This window comes from Aythya marila (assembly GCF_965140915.1).
Source record: "Aythya marila genome assembly, chromosome: 1".
Taxonomy (NCBI): domain Eukaryota; kingdom Metazoa; phylum Chordata; class Aves; order Anseriformes; family Anatidae; genus Aythya; species Aythya marila.
This window is the reverse complement of record NC_139042.1, coordinates 174,986,618-175,008,379: the sequence shown is the minus strand read 5'-3', so window position 1 is coordinate 175,008,379 and position 21,762 is coordinate 174,986,618. Positions and strand designations below refer to the sequence as shown.

At 38.8% G+C, this 21,762-nt stretch overlaps 1 protein-coding gene across 2 annotated transcripts in view; it reads left to right on the top strand.

Annotated features, from left to right (window-relative positions):
- ANO6 (anoctamin 6) overlaps positions 1–21,762 on the top strand; it is a 75,402-nt gene that overhangs the window by 34,257 nt on the left and 19,383 nt on the right. For both annotated transcript variants that reach the window (XM_082772802.1, XM_082772801.1), the window contains exons 3-11: positions 2,173–2,301; positions 9,910–9,975; positions 11,205–11,483; positions 11,817–11,930; positions 13,836–13,951; positions 14,659–14,793; positions 16,054–16,159; positions 17,468–17,528; positions 20,639–20,784. In XM_082772802.1, coding sequence (XP_082628928.1) covers positions 2,173–2,301; positions 9,910–9,975; positions 11,205–11,483; positions 11,817–11,930; positions 13,836–13,951; positions 14,659–14,793; positions 16,054–16,159; positions 17,468–17,528; positions 20,639–20,784 — 1,152 coding nt within the window. The remainder of the gene's footprint in view (positions 1–2,172; positions 2,302–9,909; positions 9,976–11,204; positions 11,484–11,816; positions 11,931–13,835; positions 13,952–14,658; positions 14,794–16,053; positions 16,160–17,467; positions 17,529–20,638; positions 20,785–21,762) is intronic.

The window sequence follows — 21,762 nt, the reverse complement described above, 5'->3', positions numbered from 1 at the left end:
CCCCAGAGGAGCACAGAGGCTGCAGGGGCCATGCTCATGCTCAGGGTCTGGCTGCCCTCAGCTCTCCTTGCACCCTTGTGCTGCTGTGCCAGCACCTCAAGTCTGGTTGCTTGATGTGACTTCTCCAGCTCTAGTTCTCATGAATTTAGAAATTTCCGTCTGTGACTTCGTTTGGGTGATAGACATGCTCACTGCAATTGTAGTCTGGTGATGCCATCTGAAAGCTTAAACCATTCTTCCTAAACCATTACTGTGTGCAGCTGTCTGTTGATTTGGTGACTGCTTAGGTGTTTCCTGAGTCCTAGGCCAGGCTGTGAACTAACATATGATATATCTGTATAGCAGCCGTATGTCAGCATATATAGATATATATATATGTAAGTATGTCAGCAGCTGCTTGCTGTCAGGGTTGTCACAAATCTCTCAGCACATGTGGGATTCAAAGAGAACTGTTCTAACCAAGAATCTGATTAAACTGTTGAAATAAGCAAGTTAACAGAACCTCCTTTGCAACAGTTTCTAGCCTTTGTACATACAACATAAGAAGTATTGAGTTTAAACTCCCCTCAGTTTATTTAAAATAAGGAATTTTTGTCTTAGTTATGGGGAGACACTTGGTCAACTCTTGTTTTGACCCAGCCAAAGAAGCAGTAACAAAATAGTCTACAGGGAGAGGTTTGGAATAAAACTCACAGGGAAATTTTGTTTTGGAAACACTGAAATGTTATTCCTAAAATGTTGCCTGTCCTTTGGAACCAGGATGCTCCTGACTGATGACTGCCATTCTCATCAGTTTTATTACAGTTGAAGAATAACCTCTGCAGGCTGCAGGTAGGGAGTCTCTGACACCAAATCCACATTTCTCTGAACTCTGCTGTGGACAAGGCATTCCCAAAACTCTACCCCATGTGGCTGGAATGCCTGGCATCCCTCATGAGGCTTGGTCTGCACTGAGAGAGAGATTTCAGGGAGATGACATCTGAGAATCTTTTCCATGAACCCTGCACAGCATGTTCTAGAGATTACTCTGGGTCATTTTGCCTGGCCTGAGTCTGTCCTAAGCCACCCTGCATGCCCAGATGTCTGGAAGGCAATGCTCCTCTGCAGTTCTGTATGGGAATCTTGCTAGTTTTTGAGATCTTACCATCTGTAACACAACACTGAGTCCTTTTGATATTCTGTAAATTCAGTGGCACTACCCTTATTAATCCCATGTAAGGATCCAGCCAAATAACTTAGAGTTTGGTACTCATTATGTAACATGACATTTCTGGTAGCATTACAATTATGTATCAACTGAGAGGGGTGTTGTTACTTGTGATAGTGCCCACAGAGTATTCTAATAATCTATGAAAACGTTACTTGAAAATTCAGGCTACCCCATCATCAATGTGTCTGTGTTGTTATACACATGAAATAACACATTAAGATGTTATTAGTGGGTACGACAATCTTTTCTACTTTCCTCTGGGGACTAGATAATAGCTTATGGATATATTAATCCTTTTTATTTTGGCATATATTTTAACATGATGGATGTGCAGCATACAACAAGGTTTTCTACTTGCTGAGATTTTGCTAATAAAAAGAGAAATAAATAAATCCATGTAGAATGTGTCCATTCTGAGAACTCATCTGCAGCCTGGCCATGTTCTTTATTCTCTGGGCAATGATTGTTTTGAATCAACATGCATAAAACTGCTGCTTTTTTTTTTTTTTTTTTTTTTTTTAATTGCAGAGATGCTGAAACTTCTGGCAGGTAAGAAGACAGATGGGTATGCTCTAATTCTGAGATTCCCATCAGGAGACAGCATATCTTGTAGACAGAATATTGTATCATGACAGGATATAAATTACTTGACAGATGCATTATTTAGAAATGGTGCTACATCCCAATGCTTCTCCCATTGACAAAAGCTAATACACTATTTTTAAAGAATAAAATTATGTCAAAGTACTGCTGTCCTTATGTCATGCAGAGACCTGCCAAACTCCTCTGGACAGATTTTTCTCCAGCCTACTTCATGCTAATTTTCATGTCATTTTTGACTCCTTGTTATATGTCTAATATGCGCTGAATTTCTCTTTTCACTGATGTTCTGTGTTACATGAAGCAAGGAAGGAAGCGCTGAATAAAATCCTTCATGTTAACCTATCCTACCTGTCTTACAGGCTGATTTTGACAATAAACCTGACTCCTTGTTCTTCAGCGATGGGCAGCGAAGAATTGACTTTGTTTTGGTGTACGAAGATGAAACCAAAAAAATGACTCATAAGAGGATTGATCGTAAAAAGCAAAAGGTAAGTTATTTTTGGTACAAATCTGAGTCATTTGTTGGGTGTTAGAGCAGAAAAGATAGTGCCCTCACCCAGAGTGGCAATGGCATTGCCCTGCCTTAGGAGTGCTTCTGAGGGCTGTGGGGCTGAAGCCCATCAAACTGAGCAGTGAAGAGATGGGAGATCAAGCCACTAGACCTGTGTCTAGGCAGAGTAGTGCATACTGTGTCTGTCAGTGTGTGCTGGGTGACCTCAGGGCATGCTCCTGGGAAGGAACCCTTCAGGAGATGTGAGCAGAAAAATTCTGGTGTCAGGATCCCAGTTAGAATTAGACAACAAGATCTTCAGACTAGGACAATTTTCTGTACTTACAGTGCTTGAATTAGGCCCATAGGGAACCTTGGTATTAAAATCAGGGTATTCAGGGGAAACCTTGGAAGGAGGCAGCTGACCAGATGAGAGTCATGTACATAGCTGCTGACATTCTGCCCAGTAAAGTACCTAAGTAAGTCTTTCATGGGAAATACTTGTATGTTACTTTGCTACCATGCTTTCTCCGGGTATCACTTTTCTCTTGACACTTGGCCCTCCCTAAGGACCTTGAAAAAAAAAAATTTACTCAGGCCAGGACTGCTTGATGCTTCAACAAGCTCAGTCATGCCACTGAACTTTTTAAATTGTGAACTGCCTGAGAAATGTGCATCCACTGGACTGCAGTCCCCTTGGAATCTGCGCTCTCCCACCCACCACTTCCTCCTCTGATTTAGCAGTTCCCTATGTTCCAGCAGCCTCTGGTAGAGACAGGCAAGGACAAAGACACTACTGAAAGCAGCTCATATACAAACAATGATTTGCCGTTTGGAAAGAGGAGAGTAGGAGTAAAAAGGCCTGTAGCTAGCTGGTTGATATTCATTTCAGTGTTGTCATTGGCATTATCAGGGCAGCTATAAGGAATGTGGTTAGTAGGGTTTAAGAGAGGCCTGCAGTGGGTGGATGTTGCATTACACATGACCACAGGATCAGCAATAAAAATAAATTGAAAGAGGTCATTAGAAACAAGAAGCTGCCCCTTTAGAAAATTTATATACATATGTATATATGTATATATATATATATATGTATATATATACAAATTAGCATTTTATTTTTATGTTTGGAATATTTGGCCATTGCCCAGATGTATGTAAAAATACAATAAGTATCTTTTTCAAATAGTGGTGAAAATTAAACATAAGCCACGGAATAGTATTTTTAGTGCAACATTAATTTTAGGACATTAGTCAGAACTAAACCATGAATAATTAGACCAGAAAATTGTGGGTAATGCACTTAGAGTTTGCTTTCAAAGGTCTGGGGCAAGTTCAATGGTGGGAAACCATGATGATCAGGAGCTGAAGCACGTGCCCTGCGAGGAAAGGCTGAGAGAATTGTCCTTGTTCAGCCTGGAGAAGAGGAGGTTTTGGGTTGATCTAACACTAGTTCCTGAGTAGCTACAAGGAGGTAACCAGGAAGACAGTGTCAGATTCTTCACAGTAGGGCATGGAGGAATGACAAAAAACAACAGGCACAAACTGAAACAAGAGAGGTTCAGACTGGATAAGGATAAACTTCAAAGGTGGTGAAACAGGTTGCCACAGCAAAGCTGTGCAGTCTCTGTCCTTCAACTTTTCAAGACCTGACCAAATGCTCCCTAACCAACGTGGTCTGACCTCAGAGGTGGCCCTGTTTTCAATTACATAACAACTCTGCCATTACCACTCTGTGAGATTGCAAGTGATGGCGAAGATGTGTCAGCAGGAAGATGATTACAGAGGTGACAGCAATTGTCACTGCTGGGATTTCCATGGACAGGGAGAATCTGAAGCTGTAGTAGTACAGAGGAAGGCATGGGCAAGAATCTTGCTATTGGGAACATAAACAGTGCTGAAAGGGCAGAAGAAAGCAACAGTAAGAGACTAGGATGAAGAGGATTTTCAAAGACAAGAACAATGGATACAAGTATGATGACACTGAGCTGGAGAACTAATGACAAAATCCAAAGCTGATCATGAAACAGACAAAATATTACACAAACAAAGGGTAAGGTACCAGAGGACACTGAAAGGTAAAGGAAGGAGAAGAGGGAATGAAGGAAGGATTATGTTCAATGAGTCTATAATGTAAGCTGAAATGAGTGACCTGGTCATAACCAAGCTCCTGTGATACAGCTCAGAAGTACTGACTCCCTCCCCCCAGTGCTTCACATACAGGCATCATTAGCTTAGAAATACATTTCCCTTATCTATTGTTGAGGGAAAAATCTTTTAAAACTTAAATAGATTCAGATTTTCTAACTTTTAGCATGGGATTGGTGCAGGTCAGCTCCAAGCATGAAAGCACTTCAGTCACCTCAGAAATAGAGAGGTGCATACTCTCACTTGAGGTCACTTGCTATGCAAGCAGAGGAAGCTGTATTCCTATGACAGAATTAATATTTTGGTCTACCACAGTTCCCAGAAAGTTTTGGAGATGCTTCTGCCCAAGATATATACAGATATCATTCCTGTAGGCATAAAACCTAATTGATAATTTGTCTTCAATGACAATGTTGTTTATTTGGTTATATACATGTATACTGGGGGGGGGCAAATAAGTTCTGCCCCTGTGATGAAATACAAGGTACCAAATTGAGGAATATTGTCATTTACAATCAGCTTTAACTACTGCATATGTCACTGTCTCTGATCAATGACAAACTAAAAATTACAAATTTTATAAACAGTATCTCCGGTAATTCAATGTGCTTTAGGTCTGAATAGGTCCCTTGCTCATACTACTCTTTCTTTGACTCCCCTGATGGATTTATATGGGGCTTACTGTTCACAGACTTTTAAAATTCCAACTTATTAAGGAAGAGCAGATCCAGTGAAATCTGTTGTCACAGGGTGAAATCCTCACTTCACTGAGGCAGTCCTCATTGCCAAGCACACCATTACAGGTCTGTGCAAGGTAGGGACCAGGAAATGTAGTCACTGGGATGAATTCTGTCTGACTCACACTACATCCTACCTGACTTCATGATGTAGATGTCAGGGCAGAATTGAAATTGCCAGAGGATATCTTTTGATTCCCTTTTCTGAAATGAAAAATTTTGGGAGTTGCCCTTGGCCGCTTTGTTAATGGTAAGAGTAGAGGAGTCCCCAAATGCTTACTGAAGTTAGGGGAAAGATTTGAAAATGTGACCCCAACCTAGGTATCCAGCTTACTGGGTTCACAGAAATGGGATACAGATCTATGTATTCCTCAGTAGCAAGAGGAGAATCAGATCCTAAGACCATCTTTATATTAAATGGTTTTCTGTCCTTCTTAAAAAGAAGTGCATAAGTGTAATTGAGAAAATGACCCAGTGTTAATTTATATTAATTAATAACATTCTTGGGAAAATGGCTCAGAGGAGACAAAGGAAAAATTATCTAAAAACATTAAGGTAGTTTGAATAGAAGGAACAAAAATGTGGTGTTCTGAAGCACTCAGAGATATTCAGTAGTGTTGTGCTTCCCTCATTCTCATGTGCTTCTGAAATCTGGTTTAGAGACAAAAACCAAACTAATGAAATCAATGTTTAAGGAAGTTTCTAACATAATTTACAGATACAAAAGTTACCAGATTAGGTTTGTATAAGTAACTCGATTTGAATTCCAAACCTTTCTAAGTTGGTATACAATTATTTTTGCAAGCACAAACAAAAATCAGACTGTCAGGAGCAGATTTCAGAAACTCTGCCTTGTAAGTAATTGAAATCACTGCCCAAAGCATGTTTTTTAAACTTCATAATTTATGTACACTTTTTGTCTGGATAGGATGTCATCAGAATAGAAATTAAATATCACCATCCTTTCTCAGAATGCTCCAAAATGCCAGTTTTATCTTTCAGGATACTCAAGTAGCTCACTGTTGAAAGTTAAAGGGTCAATGCCAAACAGACATATTCAAAATAAATCAGTGCAGAATATAATTTTAGTCCATCTGCTTCTCCCCAGCAGAAATAAACAGATTCTTAAGAAAGAATGTGGGCAAAACCTTCATTTCTAGCCGTGAAGTAATCTGTGCTTTGTAGAAATATCCAAATTTTCTTTGCAAATTAAATGAAAACCTATGATTCACAGACAGTACTACATAATTTTCCTTTTTATTTTTATTTAAGGTACAGTTGTACAGGGAACTTCAGCAAAGCTGGAGAAGTTTGCCTTCATAAGCAAACAGTTCCTGCCTCTAGACTTGTTTAAATTAGATAGCCAAAAACAAAAAGCTTGAATAGTTTTCAATGAATCAATTGCACATCTCCTGTTGTCTCACATGTTACACACCCATGGAGAAAGAACAATATTTGGGGTTACGGAATGAGCAATAGCTCAGCACCATTTCATGCTGTAATCTGACACAGTAGAGGATGGCAGGCTCTATATGCCCGTGGTGTTCCCAGCAAACCTACCCAGGAAGTTTGATAACAAAGATGAAAGAGACCTTTGAAACTGAAGGACGGCAACCACACCTGCTCTGATCTCTGCTGGTTGGATAGGTTTTGAAGCAGGAACTCACCAAAACGAGATCTCTGTTCCTGAGTTAACTCCAGACCAAAACTGCTTGGTGAATGGAAGGACAAATGGAAGGAGGGAATTACTCTGAAGTTACTGCATACATTCATGGGACCAGAAATGAGTCTTTCCAAACAGGGTGGCTAGGACACACTGTTGAGAGTAGGGCTAGGCCAGAATATTGACAGTTCTGTGTGTCTGTGAGTCAGGTGTCAAACAATTGTGAGGCTGGCTTCAAATCATAGGGTACCTCAGAAAATATGCAGTTGGAGTTCTTTGGGTTTACTCTTCTGCATCAGAGCCTTTATAGCATATTCTGCTTCACATTTTTGTGATTACCCTCAAACACAAGGGAAAGAAGTTGACTTTAAAAACACAAGTAGAGCTTCTCAATCGATTAATTTCCTGATGCTGGCAGTGGGGACTGGCAGAAAAGCCTCCAAATATCATTAAATAAACTCTGAGAGTTATCATCTAATATTGATACAGTGATCCTTTCTACTTCCTTTAGCTGATTTCCATGGGGGAGTCTGTGGGCCCAGTGTTCTTTCTCTTGCTAACTGTGATTTATCTGTTGCCTGCCAGGAAAGGCACAGGTGGCTATTCAAACATTACTTTCTTGTTAGGATTGTTCCCCTGAAGCCACACTGATACCGTTACAGGGAACTTTTCTCTGCTCAAAAGAAACTAAACAAAAATATGAGTTGGCATTCTTCTATTGCTGTAATCAAAGCAAGTGCTCCCTACCATTTATGAAACACAGAGAAAAATCTGCTAGTAATATACTACCAGTTTCTAGACTCTGACAAGACAATGGTGAGACATTGAAAGCACTTTGGTGAAAAAGGAGCTCCCAAGAGCTAACCCTTCTGTATGCCTGTAACACTTGGTATTTATTTACATTAAGCTTTCCCTTTCTTAAGACTGCATATGATTATATGTCATAGTGTCTCAGTCAATTGGCTAGGTATTCAATTATCAAAATCAATGTCAGTTTTAGATCAGCAACATTACCATGGTTACGTTATTATTACAACTTAACCTTGCAGGTGGCTGAGCAAAATACTGTGTACTAAAATAAACTTGGAACAGTCCCACAATCCAGCCAAATAAGCCATCACATCTTTACACTGTATTCCCCACTCAATGCAAAACCACTATAGACTCCTTTGGGTAAAAGACTAGCTTCTCCTTAGACTATCATACACATAATTCAATCATTTATATAAAATAGCAAAGCCCCTAATTAGCAAAGGTTCCCAGGGGCTCTGTTTCTCACTACTTGCATTAATGCATTATTAGAAACCTTAATATTGTCAACATTCCTCCAAGATTCTGAGGGCATAATTAATTTGGGGAACTCCTTGCCATAATAAATTATTAAAGCAATCTGAAAAGTAAGATTAAAAAAAAAATAACATTAGACTCATACAAATGAGAATTGCTCAGCCTCTGTTTTTGTGCTATTTTGTAAGAAATGAAACAGGTATTTAGACCTGTGCCTTTTTTATTAATTGAAACAAAGCAGAACTTATGTTGAAATGTTTACATAATTCATTATTATTCACCTTACAAAAAAACACATGTATAGGGAAGATGTAAAGAAGTAGGATGAAATGAATAATTTTCATCATGGCGAAAGAATGAATAGTGGAATAACAAACAACTCCTGTGCACTACATTTTTTAATGACCTGGTAAGGGGATTGAGTTATGACATAGCAAAAATCACAGAGGAAATAGTTATGTAGTTTACTCAGAAGCCAAGCCAACAAGAACCTTTAGCTTTGAAGGAGAATGGAGAACACTATTACACATGAAATGTTGGCAAATGCAAGGAAATATATTGCTGTGAGGAAAAACCTCGTTCTCATTTGGGATTCTAAGTTGATACTCTCAGTAAAAGGAGTAGACTTAGATTTCATGGGAAACAGCTATGCTAAGTGTCCTCATCAAGGTACAGTTACCTTGACACTAGGTAACAACATATTATATATATTATAAATATGTATTGTATAGGTGCTATTTTGTATGTACACAGAAAAAAATCATGAAGAACATTGTGAGGTCACCAATAAACACATAAATTAGGAGGACATAGAGAGATATCTCTCTGAAGAGTGCTTTGAAAGTTTGGGATTGTGTTTTTATCCTGAGAAAGGAGACAAATAAGCAGAAATGTGGTATGTATTGATGAAAGAAGAAAACAGATTGAAATATTTGGATCTCCCTGTCCCTAACCCAAGAAGAAGATGATAGTAATTGGAATAAAAAGGCAGAGAAATCCAAAAGAGATCAAAGAAATATCTTTTTACAAAATATGAAATGAATCCATCATAACCATTGCTAAATGCAGATGCTGCAGTTGAGAACTAACAAGATATTAATTCCAAGAATTGCTAGAGCTTTGGAAAAATATTTTTTCTCCTTCAGGGATTTTCAAAAGTCTTTGAACATTAAAGAATGGGATGAAGTTTATATGGTGATACAGTTGACATGTTCATTGGTTGGACCAGATGATCCTGAATGATCAATCCTAATGATTCTATGGAGAACCCCTTAAAACTTCAGCTCTTTTTGCCTCCTAGAGTGGGTGGGTCTTGAATTTGGTCCTAAAGACCAGTTTCCATGTACCTATCAAAGTTTCTAAGACTTCATCTAATAAATAATTTATTGACTGTGATCCTTCACAGTAACAAGAAGACTGGATCTTAAGCACTGCTCTTAAGGCAGCTATGCTGGTGGAAGAGAACAAGACTACAGAAACCATTGGACTGTTCCCTCTTGAAAACTCAAAGTTGCTGTACAAGAGGCACAGAATCTCTTAAGTGCAGAGTATACAAACACAAAAAACAATGTCCAAATGGCAGAAAAACAGTCAGGGAGTAAAAAAGTAGTGTCACCAAGTCACTTTGAGAACTGCACTGCATGCCTAGCCTTTATTCAGGAATAAAGCAATGAGTCCCAATTTGTTAATGTTATCTCCTTCTGGCAATTCCATTCTTCTGTGCATATGTATTCGGAACAGATGCTTTACAATTTTCAATACCTTTTAACAGAGGAAGAGACAAGTATATGAATCAAACCTGATAAACAACGGCTTGCAGCTCGAAGCAACAAGATCGGTGAGTGCTCTTTTCTTTGTCTGCACTCCTTTGTGCCTGAGAGACGAATCTTCCTCTATGTGGATAAGGAATTGGATAGATAAATTGAACTTAACAGTGTTCTCCTCTCAGGAATAAAAAAAATAATCATAATCAATAAAATAAAATAAAATAAAATAAAATAAAATAAAATAAAATAAAATAAAAAGCAAGCTTTTTTTTTTTTTCCCGTCAGTAGTGTTTCTCTGACCTGATGCAAAGTCACGTAAACTTTGCATCTGTTTCTCCCTCTACAAAATAAAAGCTGGGAAGTGGGGATGTTCGTTGGTGTTCGCTTCTGACTGAGAATATAAATAGGGACAGCCATGCTCCAAGGAAAGGCTCCAATTCCAGAAGGGCAGTGCAGGGCTCCTGTAGGTGACCCAGCCCCCAGACCCCTGTGAGCCACGGCACAGGGGGAATAGTTGTAACTGGCACAGTCTGTGTATTTTGGGCTACACCTGTCTGTGGGCAGCTCAGGAGCCTCCTGCAATGTACAACAGCTGCCAGAGCTGCTGTCTGCACTGTGAGGGCTGCTCAGCACCCAGGGCAGTGGAGAATCCAGGCAGAATAAAAATGTCATGAAGCCACCTTTCCTTTCTCTCCTTCAGGGCCACAGCTTTAGGCCTGGGTCTGTCAGGGGACAAGCAAGACAGTCACTTACAGAGTTCATTTGCTGTTGCTTGGTAATAAAGTGGGCACCTGAAAAGGTCTTTTCGCCCCTTCCTCCCAAGGTGCACCCAAGAGCCCATGACCTCACAGTGTTTGTTTGATTTATGCCATGAGAGCTCTTGCTGCATGTACAAGGAACCAGTTTGGCTGTTCACATTCATGAGGAAGTAAACCATTTCCTGGCAGCCTGACGTGGCTCTGTAGCTGTACTAACTTTTGGCCGTCTTCCATAATTCAGCAGTCTGGTCTGACTCCCTTCTCTCTCTACCCATTCTCCCTAAAAAACTGGGGGTTCATATTGCCCATCAGCATCCATAGCTGCATGGCCATTCTCTCTGGCATGCTTCCACCTAAGCTAATGGTATATTCACTAAGATGGACAGTAAATGCAACTTCAAATAGATCATCTGTGAGCCATTGCTAGCTAGCTATGAGCTAGCTATTAGGTCAAGGGAAAGAAAGGTCTGGATAGTTTAATAAATGTTATGAAAAATTATTTCATTTTCTTATACACATATTTTTAATATTCTTGCATTTAGGTTTTGGATGAAAAACTTGTTTTTGTGAAAGTGCATGCACCTTGGGAAGTGCTATGCACATATGCAGAGGTTATGCACATCAAATTGCCTCTGCAGCCCGATGACCTGAAAACCCGAGAGTCAGCATTCAACTGGTTTACTAGTCTCTTCAGAGTGGATGAAAATATCATCAAGCCTGAGCAAGAGTTTTTCACTGCCCCCTTTGAAAAGGAACATTTGTCCAACTTTTATATTCAAGACAAAGACACATTTTTCAATCCTGCAACTAGAAGCCGAATTGTAAGTCTACAAATATTTCTAGCTTTTAATCTTTTAAAGGCAAAAACATATTTTAATCAAATCGGTGCAATTACCTTCATGAAATCTTCCTGAAAATTTGGAAATATTTGGGACATTACAGTCCTGTGTTATTTATGAAACAGCCTGTACATTTGTCACTTTTCTGTTCCACCAGAATTTAAATGGGGAAATTTGAATGATTCGTCTAGCCAGTGCAATCAAATGTGTCTACACTGCTTACCTTTTCATAACTCGCTTACATCTTGAAACAGGTATTGTTGTGCATGATTACTTTCACATTGCAAGAGACAAAAAATATTTTGTAAATTTCAGGTTCATTTCATCCTGTCCCGTGTGGAATATGCAACCAAAAACAATGTGAAGAAGTTTGGCATTAACAAATTACTGGACTCTGGAATCTACAAAGCAGCATTTCCCCTTCATGATGTAAGTCCACTTTTGTCACAATGATGTATTTAGAAATAGAAGTCTGCAGCTCGAGAGTTTATGTGTGTTCTTCACAGCAAAAAATACAAGCACAATTGCCTGTCTTACTGCTCGACTGTTTTTTCTGTCCACATAGTAGAATATGACATAGTTTGTCTTAAGAGGTTTTTCTCCAAAACACTGTTGGTTAAAAATGTAGCTCCATAACTGAAACATGATATATTTTATTTAGAAGACGTTAATCTTGTATTCTCTTGAAGATGTAGGTTAGTAAAGTGTCTGGCCAAAAGAGGAACCTGGGAGCACTCAAGTGATGCTTTCCCATGATGCACTGTGTCATCACTTCTAAATCAGTTTTAGCAATTTTATTGGTATTCTGTTTTTCAGCATTAAAATCCCTATCAAATAACATTTTAATAGAAATGTAGAATACCATTTTAATAAAGATTTAGAATACAAGTCTCATTTTAGGGTGTATGACAGTCTTACGTTGTGAGAAGCATTTCCACAGTTCCCAAATATCACGAAACCCACATTTTTGCGAGAGTCCCAGTACAACACCTCAGTAAATGATGTCAGAGTCAAATGTTTAACTGGATTGGATTTCACCTTGCAATAATATGAATTCTGACTTTTGTAGCTACACTCCTAAAGCTTTTTTATTTTTAAAGTATATCATTTAAGCACATGTAAGCAAATTGTACTAAAAATTGTTTTGCATATAAAGACTAGTAATGCCACAGAAAAAGAAAATGAAGGAAAAAAAAAAAAAAAGAAATCAGACTTCAGGGTATTTGACAACAAAAACTCAGTGTGATGCTGCAAATGGGATACAGTAAGGAAAGACAGATCTGATTTTGTGCATTGTATCTACACCTCCTCTCCCATTGGAACCACTCTTCTGTGTCTGAGGTGTGTTCTGCTGAGAAGAAATGGAGAAAGTGGGAGGTCAGGAATGGGAACTACTCGAGATGTTTCAACTCTACTTAAAATATTCAGGAGGCCTTAAAGGATTTCAAGAAAATCTTTAAGTCAGAATCAAGACAAATCATGTTTCTTGGACGTAACCCAAAGCTTTACAGGATAGAATTAATAACATTCGTGACTATCCATTTTTAAGGTTGTCTTTTAAAGATTTAAAACCTTCCTTGCAAGCTATTTCTATCATGGCATGGGGAATTTGGACTCAATATGCCTTATAATTAATGACTGTCTTTTTATGCAATTAAAATTATATATCACAGCTACTCTGAAAATCAAAAGTAACTTATATATTTCTAGAAAAGTGACTTTTCTTGCCACATCATAGATACAGAATAGAAAATTCCACCAAATAAAACAACCTTTATTGAAATAGATTTTCCAATAACTTGGTAAAAAAAAAAAAAAAAAAAAAAAAAAAAACACGAGGATTACCTCTGTGTCAACTCTCTTTTAAATATAAAAATAAAACAGAGACTAGACTCCCTGGATGTATCCCTTGGACTTTCCAGCCTTCATTCTAGAACAATATTGTTCTAAAGCAAATTACATTAACATGTTAGAGCTACATAAAATCCATTTTAATGAAGTTCTGTTCTCTAATTAGACTGGATCCTTTTCTGTTTTGTCTTACTGAGTGCCAAGACACTGACATGGGCTTAGATTTAAGTTCATGGAGAGTGTCTGTTACTTTCAACCCACATGTGTAAAGCTCTTGCTTTAGTATTCAGTGTCTTTCTGACAACCTTCCATCCTGAATCCTCATGCACTCTTAGAGATGATTACTGAAACTTTTCCTGGCTTGCAGTGACAAAAAGGTTATTACAAGCTTTGGGTTTGTGGCACAGGGTCTGAAGAGATGTGAACTGATCCATGTTCTTTAGATTAATGGTGTCTTCTTCCCACGATCTTTCTGTTTTACAGTCTAGTTTTCGGCACCCATCAACAGATCCTGCCTGCCCAAGTGAACGATACCTCCTCTACAGAGAATGGGCTCACCCTAAAAACATTTTCAAGCTGCAACCCCTGGATTTTATCAGGTTAGTGGACATGAGGGAATGTCATGGAGCTGGGACAGGGGAGGGTCAGGCTGGGTGTCAGGGAAAGGTTCTTCACCCAGAGGGTGGTCAGGCACTGGGACAGGCTGCCCAGGTCAGTGATCATGGCACTGAGCCTGCTGGAGTTCAAGAAACTTTTGTAAAACAGTCCCAGATGTATGGTCTAATTTTTGGGTGGTCCTGTGCAGAGCCAAGAGCTGGACTCAATGATCCTTGTGGATACCATCCAGCTCAAGATATTCTGTGATTCAGTGACTCCGTGGTGTGACTAGGGCTTGACTAATGCAGAGGGAGCTAGGAATTTACATGACAGGTCTGGGTTCTGGGTGCCAAAAAGACACAGGCAGGTACATATACCTGTATGAGCTCATGCATGGAAGCATACTTTGAATTTGGTTTCATTAACTGGTTTCCAGTTCATGAAAAGTCATCCATTTAATTTTTTTCTCTGCAAGGTATGATCTTCCTCTCTTTTTTATTTTCTTTCCCTTCCTAACCTCTTATACAAGCATAAAAGTGGTGGTAGAAACACCCAGCTGTAATACTTCTGCAATACCAATGTTCTGACCAGAGGAATGTGACAATAACAGTAGGCACAAAATGTATGAAATGAAGAGTCATTTGAAATTTATTGCTTTTCATTTAAAAACCAACAAATAAACAAAACCTTAAACCTTTCTCCTCCACAGGAAATACTACGGAGAGAAAATTGGAATCTATTTTGCTTGGCTGGGCTTTTACACTAATATGCTGATTGTAGCTGCATTTGTAGGAGTTGGCTGTTTTCTGTATGGATGCCTGACAAAAGACAACTGCACATGGAGGTACTTGATCAGGCCTATTTTAATATTACACACAGTTTTGATCCATCCCCTACTGTACAAAGTTTGCAAGACATGGCATAATAAAAGAGACAAAATAAAAGAGCCTGAGAACAACAATGGTTATGGATTTGAAAGTCAAGGTATAAAATATGAGATAGAAGAGTACTAGATGTCCATGAACCATTAGAGTGCTAGACATCTGAGTTTGCTATTTCAGGATTTTCTTTATATTTTGCACTAGGTTACCACACCTAGTGTAGAAATAAAAAGAAAAGAATGATCATCAGAAGCCAATACAAATTTCTGTAACATCATTTTCAATGTGGGAATCCTTAAAGAACGTATCCAAAGACCATGATAAAACCCCTGAACTTTCTTTCCTTGTTCTGAGAGAAGAAAACAGGAAGAGCAACAGCACAGGGAGCTTCAGCTGCCAATGATACATTGGGAACAGAATCATAGTAATGACACAGATTTCCTCATCAGAATATGGTGAGACTGAATCATGGCACAATGACCAAGGAAAAAACACTTGGGTCATTGTGCCAAATCACGTATAGGACATCACACTGTACAGCCCCACTCAGGAATGGAGTTTACTTTTATAAACCATGCAGAAGAGCTCTTCCAGAGCACCATTCCAGTGGCCACTTTATACCAATTTAGCCTTATTATCATTTAGTTAAATGGTTCATCTTCCCTGGTGTTTGTGTTGCTAACGTATTTACAGAAAGCAATTACATCACCTTTTAGCTTCCACCATACTGCATTAAAGAAGCCAAACTCTTTTGCCACCTCTTATGAGACAGATCTACCATGCCCATTTTCCAATTTGAGCCTCTTTAGAGGTCCACAGGGACTAGGTAGCCGTTTTGGTTCTGCAGCTACTCCTTGCTCCAGTAGGCAACCTTCCTTTTCCTTCTCCCCTTGGGCTTGCAATGATATCCTACCTGTGTGCAGCTGTGGGTTTCCTACTGAAGAGCATGAGATCTTTGAAGAATCATTTTATTTTTAGTGTGAAACATTCTGAGAAATAGTACTGTGTATAAGAGATGGAAGTTATTTTACCTCCAGGTCATCTACTTTTGAGATGAGGGCTAAAAATGGAAACCGGGATACATTTGTGGGAGTGGGAAGGAGGGGAATTCTTGAGAGCAGATCACTGGTTACTTATTTCTCACTTCCCTGACAATATTGCACTGTCCTTATGTGCACATAAGGACTAAAGAATTTAGAGTGACTGACTAGTTTTGTTTTTAGCCAAGAAGTATGTGATCCCAACATAGGAGGTAATATCATAATGTGCCCTCAGTGTGATAAAGTATGTACCTACTGGAACCTCACCAGCACTTGTGAATCATCCAAGGTAACTACATTTGCAGCTTATAGGCATGCTATTGAACTTTAGTTGCACTTTCCCTAGTACTACATCTAAAACAATGTTGTTCTCCACTAATCCCCTGCATACTACTAGAGCTGTGCAAATACTTGTGCCTTTTGATACAGCAACTGAACTGTAAAAAGTTAAAACAACAATTTTAAAAAAGGTCCACTTCTAAAGTGAAAAAAATAAATTGTTTTTTGTTTGTTTGTTTTGTTTTGTTTTGTTTTTTATGTCCCATAGCCCCCAAATATTTGATATGGGACTAAAATATTTTTTAATTGAAAATGAAATACCGCGGCTTCATTTTGAGTTTTTTCTTTCCTTTTTGCAAAGCAAAATGAAACAAAACAAACGTTCTATCATTGAAGTCTTGATTCAGCAACTGACTTTATTTTTCTTAGGAAATGTTCAAAGCATGTTTTGACATTTCTAAATACTCCTTCCCCCCTCCCCAAAGAAGTTAGCTGAAGCTGTGCCTTGAATTTGCCCTGAGTTGTCAAGGAGGAGATGAGTACCTGGAGAGGCTGGTGTTAGCCATGACGGGAGTTGTGACTTAGTCGTTTCCTGTTAGCCATGACATGGCCAGGATCTTCCTCTAAATTTCTGCCTGGGGACTTGCCTTTCTTTCCCCGTTAACTTGTGTCACAAGGCTAGTGTTAGCCTTTTGTCATTCCTTCCATAGATTCTGTCACTCCAAAGTGACAATTTTTCAGCTGTTCATTAAAAATATTTTGCCCGGCCATAATGAACAGCATTGCTTGAGCGCACTTAAAGGGCAAAAGAAAGAAAATATGAAAAAAGATATGATGGAAATAAAAGGCAAATTGTCACCACAGAGGTATCTCATTAGAATGTGTTTTTACTAACTAGCTTGACTTGTTGTCATCTCACTCATGCAAAGCAGATGTGTCCATTGTCTTTTTGTGTCTGTATTAAAAATACATAGCTGTATGCTGAGCTCCCAAACCAGAAGCACTGTTTTCCTCTTCCTATGCAACTGATGGAAGGAAGTCTGATAGCACACCGTTTTACTATCCTCTTGCTGTATATTTGGCTTATACTTTTAATCCCAGGCTTTGCATTTAATTTCCTTAGTTTACTGGAGAGTACATTGACAGAAATTGAGGAAATACTACCAAGATTGTTTATTAAACTACACAAAAGCTAAAAATCAACTTGTTCAGTAAGCAGCTTCAGTTCTGGGTCAGTGTAGAAGAAAATACTAGTCAACTATATGTCAAGCCTTTTTTTCTTTTTTTCTTTTTTCTTCTTTTTTTTTTTTTTTTCCAGAAACTCTGTATATTTGATAGCTTTGGAACCCTGGTGTTTGCAGTATTTATGGGAATATGGGGTAAGTCAATTTCAACAACAGTGGTTTGTCATCTAATTTTGGCCAAACCTACAGCATCAGCCAAGAAAATGTAGATAAATTTACAACTACTTCATTTTCTAACACTCAGCAACTCACCAGTAGGTAGTTCAGCAGAAGATATATATGTTCACAACACCTCTTTTTAGCATCACAAGAAAACAACAAATAGTAGAACTTAAATATTGGTCTTCTGAGTCTGTTTTGTTTGGTTTGACTTGGAGAACAGTCTGAGAGAAGTGATTAGAGGTGCCTCATGTTCATCCAGCAGGAGCCATGTGCTTAAGTACATCTGGCAAAGGAGCTGTTTTTCTCCAAAGAGACTTGGAGCTGCCTATGCCTATTACACTGCACTGAAAAATAGTCTTTTATTGTATTTCCCAGACATTTTCCTCCTGTCTTCATTTAAGAAACTGATTTTGTAAAAATGTAGTAGTTGCAAGCACTAGAGATACCTTTTTTCTGAAAAAATGTATTTGAAACCTGAATGTTTCCTGTGAGTGAAACCACTTGGTACTGCATTCAGGGGATTAGGCAAGGTTTATTTTCACATACTGGGTTTTGTTTGTTCATATCAGCAACTTTGTTAACTGCCTTGTATTGCACTGTCTGATCCAGAAATTGCCAAAGTAAGTTAATGTTAGGTCTGTGTATGTTAGGTGTGTGTTTTCTTTGTGAAACACATTACATCTTTATTTTTCTGCGATGACTTAACATTCTTTAAAATAGTTATATCTTTAAATAATTTTAAAATAAAAGGTATCATTTCAAGATTTCTTTCAAAATACATGTGAAAATCAACTTTCACCTAAATTTAAAATAAAATAAAAACCTAGAATGTAATCTTCTGTCTATTGTAATTTTCTGTCATCTGAGTAGTTAATTTATTTGTAATTTGTTTTTTAATTAAAAATTGTGTTTCCTGTTTGGAAGAATGGCTACAAGAGTAATAATTGCAAAGCTAAGCTGCTTGGCTATAGTGATGGTTGCAAGGTCTATTAGTATTCTCATCCTAAGTCCACTGTATAAAGAGGTGAATTGTATTACAGTAATTTGGTCAAAATTGTACTGAATCCAAATGACCCAGGGTCCTGGTGCAATTCCAGCTATAATTTCCATTGCTCTAAAACATTTGTAGACCTCTTGGTCCAAAATAATTAAAAGACTATTAGATTTTGAGATATATTATTGCATCATTAACACCAATACACTTTTGAAGTTGATTTTTGTTTTTAATAATCCCTTCAAAGATCTTAAAGCACCATAAAACATCAGGGAATTTGGCATCAGGAATTAACTCCCTGTACATTAAAGCTCTGGATGAGTACTTCTGCCACCTCTCCCATGACAGCACAAGCAGATTGGCAAAGCTCCTGAACAAGGAGCAGCTTCCACTTCACTTGTTGCCATCACCGGAGACCCTTCCTGAGTGAGATCAGCTGCACAAACAGACGTTCTCCAAAATACTGGTTCAAAATAAAAGAAGAAGCATCAAATACAGCAGCAGCTCCTTTCCTGTTCAGAAAGATGCAACTTGGCTGCTGGGGTACTTTGGCTAATAGAAGGTGTTTTTGTACTGGGGCTGTGGGAGCTGCCCCTGTGTTATGAGCCCTCCTTTTGCCATTACCACAGGTGGGGTCCCTGCACCCCTGCCCTCCCCAGCAGCAGCTGGATTTGCAGCTGGAGCAAATCAGGGCAGCACGAAGTTTCCTGTGAGTGGGCTGGGGCCCCAGCCAGCACTCAGAAGTTCCTATAAGAAGATCTGCTTGCTCTGCAGGCAGAGGCAGATGTGACCCTCTGGCTGACTGCTTGGAGCAGTCTTTGTGTTTGTAAGCATGAGGTAGCAAAGAAATCCTTGTGAAAGAGGCTCCTGAGTAATCAGGGTGGGAGGATTTCCTGAGGTTTGGCCTGTATGCAGATGGCAAGGTCATCTTGCAACTCAGCCCATAGAGTTTACTGATTTTTAAATGCTTCAGTCTGGGATTTATTGACCACACCTGATTTTCGAATTGACCTTTAATATTCAGACTTGTAACTGCATGCCATCGATGTTTCATCATTCAGGATGAGGTGCCAAACCTAGAAAAAGAAACAACAATAAAAAAATTAGGGGTTAATTACTTCCAGATAATGGGAGGAATGAGAGAAGTGGTGAAGGGTTGCTCACTCCTCCTGGAGGCAGTGCTGCAGAGCCATTAAATCTGAGGATGTGCTGTTGTCAGTAGTAAAGCATCCCCTTGCTCTGGGGAGCATTGCCCTGACACCCATGTCCTGAGCCTCCAGCTTTCTCAGCTGGGTCTGTCATTGCCACTGCTGCCAGACCTGTCTGCATCACATCTCAGGCTGAGATAATGAGTTTGGCTGGACTGATTTCTTCTGAATACCACTTAGGCATCTGTGTACCTGATCCCCTTAGTGCTTCCAGCCCCAGGAGCACAGTCCAGGGAAGCACCTGCCCTAACCCAGCTTCAAAGCTCCATGCCAAGTGAAAAGAGATGCCTCAGATTCATGTTAGCAGAGGAAGAAAGTTGTGTTTAAGCAGTTTTGCCTGAACTAGCATCATTGGTTGATATGGTCTGTGAGCGGATCATTTGTGCACACAAGAATTGCAGATTGAACAAACACAAGCTTTTACCTGTGGCAGTTTCTGGCATACTGAGGTTTTCTTTTTGAGAAATCCAGCACTCTCCAGCATTTTCTCTTCACCTATCCAAACAGCTTGCTTTCTTATGTATCCCATGATCAACTTTTTCAAAAACCTTCAGTAATATGAAATCCAAAGTGTTTTTTTTCTGGCTTTAGGCAGAAAGCAAATAAATGTATGTGAGTTCTTTAGCATGTGCTTGCAATAGCACTTATTCCAGGTTTCTCCTATTAGAGTACCTAAATATCCAAAGCAGTAATTCCATAAGGAGGCAGGTCCAGTTATTTTCTTCCCCACAGGTACTTGGCACCATCACACTAGTCAATGAGGGTTTTGCTCCATGTCTGCGGAAAATTTATGGAAATCTGAGCCACATGTTATAGCCCAGAGGTTCAGTGTCCAGCGATCACCAACATGATATTGCTCTCTTTGTTTGTCTTCTGGACAGTTACTTTGTTTTTGGAGTTTTGGAAACGAAGGCAAGCTGAACTGGAGTATGAATGGGACACGGTTGAGTATTTAGAGCAAGAAGAACAAGTTCGCCCCGAATATGAAGCTCAATGCACTCATGTGGTAATGAATGAAATCACACAGGTAAGGAATATTTTGGTAACCAGTCACAGCTACTGCAATAGGCATGTTTTGAGAGTGTGCTATGAAAATGATGAATCTGGACTGGAGCTGTATAAGATGATTTATGGAGAGCTGATAAGCTGGCCTGAGAATAGTGAGTTTATAAATTCCAGATGTGTGGAAAGGAATTATTAGTGCCTGGCTCTAGGCACCTTGTAGGTGCTTGTTGGAGAAGCTAGTGAGGCTCCTGTGTCATTAATGAACAGAAGTAGGCATTGTACCTAGCTTAGGAGACTAACTCTACCTTATTAAATGCCCAAATCAAAGATTCTGTGCTGCTGCAAGAGGCCAAGATCACAGAGCACTTGCTATCTTTAACTAAGAATATATCAGGAAAAAAGGGTGAAATGGAGCAAAGGGTGTTACATTATGTATAAAGACAAGACTTTCTTTTTTTTAACCAAATATATTTCTGTTTGAAGCATATATAAATAGGTATTGTTGCCAAGTGCAGGTGGATGCAATTACAATTAATAACAGCAAACTCATGAGGACAAGGGTAATCCTCAATTCCATGCAGTAGGATTTATATCTATGAGGATCTTAGTTTAGATTTCTATTTATTATACATTTTGAGTAGCTTCAGCTTCTGTAGCTCACTCCAGCTCAGCTTCACTTTTTATTGTTCCCTGTCAATATATTACTCTGGTATTTATCAGATCATTTTCATTGCTTTCACATTCCATCCACATTACACTAATGTTTATTAGAGGGCACTTGAAAAGTTTCAAAATTAACTGGCATGGTTGAAACTATCCAATATAGTTCTTCTTTTTATATCTTGTACTACAAAAAAAAAAATATGATTCTATTTAAAAGCTTATAAACCTATGCCACTTTTAATATATAAAGTCTTAGCCAGAAAGTTCCTTTCAGACATGAACTGAACTGAACAAAAAGTGATGAATATGCTAAAAGATAATGGTTTTGCTCTTCAGA